Below are 11,674 nucleotides of genomic sequence, written 5' to 3'. Positions count from 1 at the left end.
GTATGAGGACATGTAGGATCGCGCCTGGTGTAACGTGCCCAAGACGCCTGAAAAGCGAACAGCTAAAACTAATCCTTATTTCAGGATGGCCGAGTACAAACGTACTTGAATTTCACTTCGAAAAACAGATTATACGTTTTTCGGAAGTGTTAATGAAATGATGCTAAGCTGCAGCCAGAATCTTTGTTTTTTGTAGTCGTGTGTCAGCCTTCTTGTCCGCGTTTCCTTTAGCTGTTGGTGCATAGAATCATTTGCTTTCTGGCAGAGTAACTGGAGACAAATGGTAAGATGGAGTCCAAAGTGTGATCAGTGAATCAGAATGGATGAGCACACGGATGGAAGTATGGCTCCTCGTTCAGTGCAGACTTACACAAGGGCCATGATCGCAACAGTGTCGCGAAAGAAAAGACCGACTCGTCGTTAAAATATGGCCAAAGACAAATAAAAGCTGTCGGGCTACGTTTGCTGAAAATTGTTGACGTAGTTGGCACAGATGCTACTTTTGCTTACCTCAGTTGCTCATGATGACGGCTTTTCTACGTCCTTTCTTACCAGCTACGCTAGTTGTGATAAGTTCCAGCAGCAGCTCTTGCTCAATGTGTCTATATCAATACGTCAATTGCAGAGCGAACAATGCTTCACGACTGTATCACATCGAAGCAAACGTACACGTTCTCCATGCCCTTCGAACAATGGAAACTGCGCTGTTCATCATTGAACGACGTACACAGCTGAGAGAAAGCGATCGTGCGATCCAGCCTTGGCAGAAACCTTGCTGGAAACAAACGTAAGTTAGTACATAATAAAATGTCGTTATATCGCGCTGCCAAGAGATAGATGCAGCGGAATAGAAGACCAGGGAGCGCGGTGCATAACATGACTTTATTGACTGCTCAGAGAGCAAGACTCAGCGAGAAAGCCATGCGTTTGGAACCAACTTTAATCGCTACAAGTAGGGTAGATTTTATTGAACGAAGTGCCAGCTCGCTGAAGGACAAGGTATCAGCACCGCCGAGGACGCACCGCAACGGACGACTGGGCGCCTGCCGGCTGCGCAGTTGAGCGAAGCGGCCGCGCGCCGGCGCCACCGCCACGCGAGCGTCCCGCCCGCAGGGCTGTTGCACGCATGCGCAGTCCGGCCCCCGCAGAGGCGGCCCCGCGAGAGGTCCCCTCCCGCGGCCCCTCCCGCGCGGTGCGGGCGCCCCCGCCGCGTCGGCGGGCGCCCCTTGGGCCGCATAGCGAAGCCAGTGCTCGGCGGAGTCAGATGTGCGCGGCGCCCGTGCGGAGGGCGGCATGGCAGCGTCGAACCCGTACATCGGAACGTCGGCAGTGTCCAGCCTGACGTCGGTGCACCTGCCGCCGAGCCAGGCCATGCAGGTGGCCGCCTCGCAGCCGACGGCGGGCTACGGCCGCGAGCCCCCAGAGATGAAGTATATGCCACCGCAACCGCACCACCAAGGCGGGCCCAACGGCCTTTCCAGCCACCATCACCACCAGTGGGTGTCGCTACAGACGGACGCCTCCATGTGGTCTATGGCGCCGAGCAGCATGGCGGACATCAAGCCCGCGCAGGGCGAGCTCAGCCACCACCACCTGAGCGCCGGCGGTCATCACCGGGCCGCGGCGCAGCACATGGGCTCGTGGCACCCCGCTGTGTCGCCGCACATGGGCGCCATGGGCGGCATGCACCCGCAGCACCACCAGCACCACCACCACCCGTACGGCGGCATGAACGGCATGCTTGGCGGCGCAGCCCACCCGGCCATGCGAGAGGTCCCTCACGCCGACCAGGTGCCCCCCCACCCGCACATGCACGGGCAGCATGACCCGCGCGCGCTGGACCACCACCACCGGCACCCCAGCGAAAGCGGCGAGGAGGAGGCGCCTAGTTCGGACGATCTGGAACAGTTCGCCAAGCAATTCAAGCAGCGCCGCATCAAGCTCGGCTTCACGCAAGCCGACGTCGGGCTGGCCCTGGGTACCCTCTATGGGAACGTCTTCAGCCAGACGACCATCTGCCGATTCGAGGCGCTTCAGCTCAGCTTCAAGAACATGTGTAAGCTCAAGCCTCTGCTGGCCAAGTGGCTCGAGGAGGCCGACTCGACTACCGGCTCGCCCACGTCCATTGACAAGATCGCCGCCCAGGGACGCAAGCGCAAGAAGCGTACCAGTATCGAGGTGTCGGTGAAAGGCGCCCTCGAGTCGCACTTCCACAAGCAGCCCAAGCCGTCCGCCCAGGAGATCGCCTCCCTGGCCGACAGCCTGCAGTTGGAGAAGGAAGTGGTCCGCGTCTGGTTCTGCAACCGGCGGCAGAAGGAGAAGCGGATGACGCCGCCCATCAACCAGCCGCAGGCTGGGGCACCCGGCGGACCCCCGACGCCGGACATGATGATGTGCCACGGTGGCTCTCCTGGTGACATGCACCACCACTCGCCGCCGGCAATGCACATGCAGTCGCCGCCGCCCCCGCCCCCGCCGCCCCACGCGGCCGCGCTTCACCCGGGCCAGTCGCTGGCGGCCCACTGACCCACGCTGTACCCCTGCCTATTCAGCTGCGACGACACCTAGCCGTCGCCGCTCTGCAGGGCAGGGGTGCGACGTCATCGACCGCCGCGTACAAAAAGTGCAATCCTCCGTCGTGCTGTGCTGGTGGTGGTCGGGCCGCTGTGGACGGGGACGCCGCTTGTACATAGCACACGCCGCGGTGCCAGGGACCCCGGACCGATGCGCAAATGCCGTGCGGCTCCGTGCTGTTTTGCAACGGTGGTGTTGTGCGCGGTTTATGATGCGTGCGGCTTTCCTCCCCACCATGTGAGCGAACCATGATACTTTTCCAAAACGTTGTACACACGTAACAGCAGGTGAAGAAAGGTGCCAACCAACGACTCCGCCGACGACCAAGACGCCGTCGGCGACTTCTCCCCGCTTCGTCCGCTGCAAAGTGACGACGGCCTCCTATATACACACGCGCGCACACACACACAACACACACACACAAATACGGTTCGCGTTCCCACACGTTACGCGCTCCCTCGCCCACGACACCCACACTGAGACGGAGACAGGCATGCCCAACTAGTCCAGGTAGGCAGACATCACTTCCTCTCGCTCAATGTTCCGTCGTTCTTTCGCCGAGAGCGTTTTTCCTGCTGTCAGCCTGACAGTTCTCCCACATTGTAAGATCTGGTCGCTGCGATGACCGAACAGATTTGCTTTCATTTCTCGATGTATGCGGTACTCTCCGGCGCGTTGATTTTTTCTTGCTATCATTTGTAACTCTTTCCGGTGAAGCCTCTCGTGAGAGTCTGTCGTCCGAGTTTTGCGGACGTTTTTTTGCGGGCGGTCCGCTCCGAAGGATACCTCTCAGTTCCCAGTTTCTCGCAAGCGGGCTGTACGAAATTAAATGTGGACCAGTGTCTCGGAATTCGGTGCAGCTATGTCTTTCTGCATCACTTGTATAAAAATTAACACGCTGCATTAAAATCAGAATCCAGAAGCAAAAAAGACGGGGGGGGGGGGGGGGGGGGGGGGCAAAATTTCAGGACCGAATTCGTCACTGAGTAGTGGGCAAAGTTTGAATCACTGTGTGAAAGTTATTTTGTGGGCTTTTGCTGCTGATGCCAGTGGGGTTTGCTTGGCCGTAATTATTATCCGTGCCTTTTAGGGGGGAAATGTCACTTGTCCACACTTGCGCACAGTGAACGCTGCGAGGCACTGTGGACCGCAGAGATGTCCGAAAGGAATCTGCGGAGCTGGGACAGCCTGCTCGTTCCATTGCCTGTGCCTCGGGGCAACTTCCGTGCGAGCGGTCGGTCCACTGGTCGCCCCCATCGTCGAAAAAGGGGCGACTGTTTTGTCTTTCACAAGCGAGACGTTATATACCTCAGAAACCACTACGCCTGCTGCTCCTATCATTGTGTAACTGTGTCTCTCTCTCTATTTCTTTTTCTGCCCTTCTCTTTCTCAATCTTTCTGAGCCCTTTGTTCCGAGCGTATGCGTGCATGCGTACGATTGTCTCGCTTCTCTCTTGTTTTTCTTTTCGTTTTGTTTATACTTGGTTGTAAATGCATTGCAGATTTCTTGCATTTCCCGCGAATAGTTTACAAACCTTGCGTTTTAAACTCCAGCGTGTGACGCTCCGTAGCTTTCACTCACTCTATGGCTCTGATATTTCAGCGCGGACATTTTGAGAGCATGCGAAATGTGAATTCCATCGCTGACAGCTGCACTTTCGTTTTTCTTCGTGGGTGTGAGTGCGTGTGTTTACGGGTCGTGCGCTTGAATGCAGCGCAGACTTTGCGGCATGTCGAGGCGGCGGGAGCGAGCGTGATGCATTATAGATGACATGACTTTAGGAGGCAGGGAGATGACCTGAAGTGCCATTAGCGAGCTGCGGCAATACAAGCGCGCAACACCCGCATTGTACGCGCTGTACAAGGCTCGGCAAATGCGAGCTATACAGCTTGTAACCATTCCGGTTGGCGTACAGTTATTAAGACTCAAAAAGAGCTTTTATAATAGACTTAATGGCGATCATTTGAATTGTGTCCTTTGTGAGAAAAAGCCGGTAGCTCGCGTGCGGCGCTTTTGTTCTGCTATTTAGTTTTCGCGTGTCACGGCAAGACGAATGATACAGGTGAAACGCTTCGTCTGCTGGAGTAAAATAATAGAAGACAAATAGTCGACCTTTTTAGCATTTATTTCCCGGTCTTCAACTTTGTTGTAACAACTTTGCCTAAACGCGACATAAGACACTTTCCTTTAATGTACGCATGTTTACATTCTCTTGAGCCCGTCTGTTCTTCCTGACGTTTCGCCCTAGTTTTGACGAACTCTTGTCCTAGAGAATCGTTCGCTTTTAAACCCGGTTTTTCCTTTTGGCTAGCGTTCGCATCTAAATGTTAAAGAACATAAACTAAAATTAAAGCGAGGAAGGCAGAGAAAATGATGGGGGGGGGGGGGGGGGGGGGGGGGGGAAGAGATGGAAGTGGAGAAGTGGATAGGAAAAAAAGAACTGGAAACACACAAGTGGTGGTTATGATCAGTGCGTAGACAAGTGGCATTGTTGCTGTCATCAGAAAAAAAAAAAATTAACAGAAATTCGTTAGTTGCGATAGTTTTGACAATAAGATGTCTCCTTTCGTGTCGCAGGTTTCTCACCCCGATTGTCATAATTAACGCTATCAGCGCGCGCGATTGGGTGCGCATCAAGTGAGGCGTATGTGATTAATGGCTTTTTTTAGACCGCCGCTATTATGTTGCTCTCGCAAGCATTCGGAGGAGCAGAAAGTATTTCCAAACTCGGATTCCTTTCTTCGCCCGTCGAACCGACGTGCACACGACACTGCACATAACGAACCGCCGTCAGTTGCAGCCGCAGGCGCTCTACAGGGATGACGACGAAGGCGATCAAGGAGAAAGATAGCTCATGCACAGCTGAAGCGAAAGGAGCGGCGATTTCGAAATCGCGCATTTTTTTTTCTCCTATTCCTTGACGCAAGCACGGCTTTCTGCGTGCTGACTTTTTTCTGCTATTTGATCGGCTGAACCTCTCATATAGGTTGCTTCCTTTATATATATATATATTTTTTTTTTCTTTTTGTAGTCCTGCCCTGCGAAACATGTTGCCTCAAGGCGCGCAGAGCGTGTGCTCAGTCTTCGGATGCTGTCGCGAACGGCTCCGCTGTATAGCCGTGGGGTGTCAGAGTGCACCGCGTAGGCCACACGCAGCTGCAGTAAAGACAGAGGCAAGGCTGCTGGGGCTCGAAGCTTGGCGAAGATATGAAACCTGACAAAATGTTGCTGAACTTAAGTGCTCTTCCGAGAAGTGCTGGAGAGGTTTGCGTGACGTCAGAGTCATGCATTGTAGCAATACCAGAGTGAAAGGTCGGGCTCTGTAATACGCAAGGAGCTTTTATTTGATTTTTTTTTTCGCCGATAAAAGCAAAGTATAGCCGTCAAAAAAGACTGCATGGAAAGGGAAAAATAAGAAAAATAACGAAAACATCAAATGACTCTACCGCAGTCTCCATGCGTGGTTTATTGAAAATACAGTCCTTTAGCGAAGCAGTCTCGGCGCACTGCAAGCGGTTCTCACTATGGGCATCACGTATATACCGTGCAGTCGTTTTATTAACCGCAATACAGGTGAAGTTATACGCGACTCGCGCCTACAGTTGATCTCCCGCGCAGAAAAGAGCCCTCGCATTAAGGCAGCGTCGTTATATAGTTCCTGCCTCTCCTCAGTCAGTCTCATTAAAACGTCGACGTCCCGCTAATGAGGCCATTAAACTGGCCTATTATACGAGCTCTCATAATCCAGGACTGAGAGATGTACATTTGTGAAGCGTCAGTACGAACGGTGCCTTCAGAACAGGAACGATTGTATGGACATGCGGGGTTTATGAACTGCGGTGCTCGCCGCATAACGCTGCATCGTATATAAGCATATAGCGCCAAAGCTGCTGTCCCCTGAGTGATCGCGTTTGCTTGTTTCGTAGTGCTTACTTAGCGTCTATTTATTATGTTCTAATCGATCCTGCCGTTCCCGCCTTTTCTCATTGACTTTAATTTGAATCGCGACAAAGAGAGTTAAGCAACGAACCGACGAATCAGAGACTCCGTGCTATTACAAGTTCATTCATTTCGTAGAGCGAACGTGGTATCCAGTTTAGGCGATGAACTGGAGAACGTGCGAGGAACGAAATGCGTGTGACGAATTGCGCGATTTTGAAATTTAATTGGCACAAATTTGAATTCATTCACCCCGGGTGTCCCTTGACAGGCGGCATGGCCTGCAAGATGGATGGCCTAACTCATTCAGCACTTCCGACAGCTGCGAAGCAGCTCGTGGTCGTTTGCAGACCCACAGGCGTCCCCCATTCGATTACTCTATACTTCTTTGTTGCACTTCGAGTAGCGAGCGATCTAATTTATGCAAAGCGATCAGGCTTCCTCTTTTGTCACTGCCGTGCTTCGCGTTCGTCTGTTTACAGCTGACCTTAACGCTGCACAAAGGATTGATGTCAAAACCCGGGTCTATGAGGCGAGAAAGGATCCGTTTGCAAAAGCTGGAAACGGCGTGGCAAGGAAGAGTCGGAAAGTGTAGATTTTTTCTGACGCCGCAGTTTTAATGACGACTTTGCTGAAAGCTCGTGGCCTGGCAAGTTCTATAGCCACTCGACCGGGTGCGACGTCACATAGCCGAACGTAGTTACGTAAACCTAACTTACCCAGGCTTGAGTCAGTGTTACAGACACGGGCACGAGGCAACTGCTGCTGCGGATTTAAAAATAAAAAAAAAATAAATTCAAGAGCAGGGATAATATCGCGAGTGATATGCAGCGAGGGCAAGTGTACAACGTCCGCTCCCGCCGCCATAATAACACGAAAACAGAAATTAGGGATAAAAAAAAAAAGACAGAATTAAACACGAACAGGTGTGCTTTTTCTTTCTTCTTCTTTGCCACGTGTTACTTTTGGTTATTGTTGACCTCGTAGGGATCAAGCTCCAATTTGTGCCGGCAGCTGGCCTGAAAGTTTAGAGGTCACCGCTTTTGAGGCGCCGTGTTACGTAATGAAACAGAGGAACTGGCTGACCCTGTTGAAACGACAGGCGAGATAAATCTTAAGATAGTGCGTACGCCATCCTTTCGGGGAAGTTAATGGTGTTTTGTCTCATTCCAAATTGCGGAGCTCCAAGGAGGGGGCACTATGAAAGAAAGGATCTCGATCGAAGTTTTCGCATGCTTCTTGGTACTTCTTCCTTTTGCAAGAGCAATGCTGAGTTTTTTTTATACATATATTTTAGTTTGCTCCTCTTCCTGCATTCTTTGCCTCAGTGTTGCATGCCATTTTATTTACCCACTACTCGGGCATGTCCTATAGTTGTCGAAGTTTCGAGAACTGCGACGTGTTCTCATCTTCGTGTTCTCATCCCGTCGTCGTCCATTTAAAAAATTTGGGTGTCCAAAGCAAGCGGCAGGAACCCTGGACCAGTGTTTTTTTTTTTTTTTTTTTTAGGTCCTTTATTATACGTCACAAGTTCTGCTCGTTTCAATCACATCACTCACTATGCGTTAGAGCGTGTGTTATGTCTTCAGTGAGCACATTTCACATGCGTAGAAGGCGTCATTCGCGGGTCGTCTCTGTCACTGCTGAGACCGAGTCCATATCGCTTCTCAATTCACTCCACCCGACGAGACAGCTCACCGAAATTGAAGCACCTAATCCCTTTCAGTTCATGAAAGCGGCGAGCGCAGCACACGCGGTGTGTATACGGAACTGCGAATTCAGGGAATATAGCACACTCGCACAGATTCTGCAGGCCTGCTCCCGCGTGGTGTTGTACACGCGCACGCGAATCGCAACGCACCAAAAGTGCCATGGTTAGGAATTGAGAACCGTTCCTGAAACACTTTGTTGTCGTAAGCATTTTTGTTTTCCTTGGTCTCATAGGATGTGCTTTCATTTACCTCTCAACCGCGTCCTTTAAGTTTTCGGCACAGTTCACCGATACGTTTTATGTGATGCTGTCATTCATTCCGCGACGTTTGACTCAGTGGGGGATCTATCTTCAATTTTGACCCTCAAACTGTCTCCGAAAAGGAGACATAAAGAGACCAGAAAAAATGCACAGACAGGGAAAAGTGTCGCGGAAGGAACCGTTAAGTTGCTCTAAAGGCTACAAGGTTGCTTCTAAAAATCTAGGTTTACAGTGATAACACATACGCTTACAGCAATACGGAGATGTGGACAGAGGAGCCCTCTATCTATATACGTGAACATTCCGAAGAAGGAAACAAAATACAACGCCTGTTTGGTTTTGCTTGCAACGCTGTTGAGTGCCTGTCTGTGCGAGCTTCTCGTGTAATTTGTGACACAACCTGTTCGATGCTGAAATCCTGCTCCTCATTCGCAGTGTTACCGCTGCCTGTTTACCATGTTCTTCTTTTTCGCAACTCTGCTGGTCTTTGCCGCTAGGTGTCGCAACGCCACAGAGTGCTTTTTCAGCGTGCCAACTTAATGGTAGGCACGTGCTTAAATTATCACTATGCCTGCATTTGCAGGAAGCGAGTTGTTATAAAAACACTGATTAACAGGGGCTTCGATTATGCATTCGAGAGAAGATACAACTTTCAAAACGCTCGATAGATGGAATTCAACGCCTTCTTCAGCCTATTCTTTCTCTCTCTCTTTTTGTTGTTTTATCTGCCACTTCTTGGCTGACGTTGGCCTTTAAGGAATCGGGAACTGTCACACTTGCTCTGGTGTATCACTCGCCTAGTGCTATGAAAAGAACAAAAGGAAGAAATTGACGGTTACGAAAGAGCAGGTATACATGTTTTGCTTTGTTTGTTGACAGTATGTGAAGCCATGACGCCGTTTAGCGACAGCTGCTGCGCTGCTTACTGGCGCGCAGTATATGTTCAGGCTCGAAGTGGCGTTGCGACACACGGCAGCCCCGATTGTTGCTGTGCCGTTTTCTTCTCATGATCGACTTGGTTGCTTTGTTTTTCTGGCGCGCTTCATATGCTGTGGCAGTTAACGAAGGAAGAAGGGAGCGGACAGCCCGCGAACTAAGGCGTCGATAAGATACGGAAGAGAAAAAGCAATCGGGAAGTAGATATGAGATTTCCCGCGTCACGTATGGAAGTTACTATTTATGCAGGCAGTATAATTTGATGCTCCATCAAATTCGCTTTCATCGTACCTTTTATTTTTTTTTTTTTTTCTACTGAGGCCTCTAATTAGTCCCCAACGGCCCCGCTGGTGATGTGGAAGGCGAGCTTTTCTTGTCTTTATCGAATGTGGTGCGGTTGCAATGACATTCCGAGTGAACATCATTAGGATGATCTGAGTCGTTCAGAGAAGTCATGATGGATTGTTTGGATGCACTGCCTGACAAGCTTTGCGGCTGCAAAATTCGTCTCGGAGCGCTTGCGAAAGTCTGGGAGTCTGGGCGGAGGAAACGTGCCTCAGATTGCAGCCTATAGCAAGTTGATTTTCTTTAAGTCTGGTTCCTTCGCATTTTTTTTTTCTGGCCTCATTTATCAAACCCTGACATATTTGCCGATTATTAGGCTTCAACTTTGCCTCTACACTTGAGCTTCGTGGGCTCTTAATAAGCGGAAATTAATGGCGCGACCTGACGCTGGGGGAAAATTTGCAGCGCTATTTGATATTTATAGCCACGTGGTGTACCCGATGCACTACACTCTCAGCATACTAAGGCTGCTTTCTAATTGCAGGTGCGAAAAAGTATTTTCAAAACATACCGTAATTTGCCGTTACGGTCCGAATTAGGGGGGAAAAATGCCTTTAACAACAGCTATTGCGGCTCTCTTCTAGACGTGTGAGGCTACGGGAGTTGCAGTCGACCGCACGACCTTTTCGCACTCCTTTGATAATAGCCTAAAATCGTACTGCTGTCTGTATACCACGCTTCTTGTATTGCCACACATACCTTTCAATGACAGGTTCCTTCCTTGCTTTTGTTTTTCATGCCACCGTGGCCGAACTTTTGTCACCTGCTCGGTGCTCGTATGATGTACTTTTCTTTTCTTTTTTTGTTGTTGCTGCTTTGTGACATTCCAACGCTTGCTTCTTTGATATGAAATCGCTGAGCACGCTGATGGTGCGGCTCTACTGGTACCTCTCTCATGAGTGTTCGGATTGCTCGGCATCTTCACGTTTGATACGTCTGTTTCTTTGCTCCATGCTTTCATAACATTCCACAATGGATATAGAAGTGAACAGAGATTTGTATACAGGATAGAGAGGTGAAAAAAAAAAAAAACAGAGAAGAGAAAGAGAGAAAGAAAAACTATTTCCCATTCGAGCATGGCGTTGTGTTCCATGCCTCGATCGAGTCATTGAATTTATTCGTTTTCTTGCGTGTGTGTTTATGTACATAAAACCAAGTGGACGTGACGGCGTGTGTGCGTTTGTGTGTGTGTCTATCTGTACATGCGGTGCGCTCTGACGCGTGTGTGACAAAGACAGAAGTGGTGAGCTAGTGCATATGTGTATACATGACATGTGGTGCGCATGGGACTACGGTGAAACAGCAGCTGCGTTGTACACCTCTCCTCGACCGCACCACGCCGAAGACGGTGTACATAGGAAGAAACACAAGAGACAGCGAGAGAGACTGGTCGAAATCTGTATACATTATATATAGTTGTCTATGAGCATCTGCTTCTCTTTCCTATTTTATTTTTGTTTTCATATTCGCTGCTGTGGATGGCCAATGGTTGCGCTTGTCGTGTGTGATTGTGCTTGTACACTGCTTACTCTTTTCCGTCTGTATTTCCTTCATCAGCCACCCCACCCTATTTCGCTTACGATTTGTTCCGTTATGCGCCCCCATGTGGGGGCGCCATCTACCGGCACTCCAGTGAAATGGGCAGTTAAACAACTCTTAAAGCAGATACCTTCCAGGCATGTGTTCGCCTCTCCTTTCTCCCAGAACCTGACTCCTCTTCTTTCTTGCCTCCTCTATATTTTTCTTCTGTGCTTCGAACGAGCGAACGATGATGAAAGAATTGTGAACAGAAGAGTGGTGATTATATGCGGACATTTTTATGATGGACACAGTTCGTATACATAAATATATTTGTGCCTGTAAAAAGCTACACCCCGTCTGTGTTGTCCTTTTTCTTCATGCGCTTC

At 50.2% G+C, this 11,674-nt stretch overlaps 1 protein-coding gene across 1 annotated transcript; it reads left to right on the top strand.

Moving 5' to 3' along the window:
- The first annotated feature begins 1,251 nt into the window (after positions 1-1,251).
- Positions 1,252-3,508, top strand: vvl (ventral veins lacking). Its single transcript, XM_084589470.1, has one exon. The coding sequence runs from the start codon at positions 1,294-1,296 to the stop codon at positions 2,524-2,526; it is 1,233 nt and encodes a 410-aa protein (XP_084445596.1). The 5' UTR covers positions 1,252-1,293; the 3' UTR covers positions 2,527-3,508.
- The last annotated feature ends 8,166 nt before the right edge of the window (positions 3,509-11,674 follow it).

Source organism: Amblyomma maculatum, chromosome 1, assembly GCF_055883805.1.
Source record: "Amblyomma maculatum isolate TAMU_Amacu chromosome 1, ASM5588380v1, whole genome shotgun sequence".
NCBI lineage: Eukaryota > Metazoa > Arthropoda > Arachnida > Ixodida > Ixodidae > Amblyomma > Amblyomma maculatum.
The sequence above is the reverse complement of the archived record's forward strand: the minus strand, read 5'-3'. Positions and strand labels throughout refer to the sequence as shown.

Coding starts and splice junctions, on each gene's coding strand:
- vvl (XM_084589470.1), top strand. CDS start 1,294: ATGGCAGCGTCGAACCCGTACATCGGAACGTCGGCAGTGTCCAGCCTG.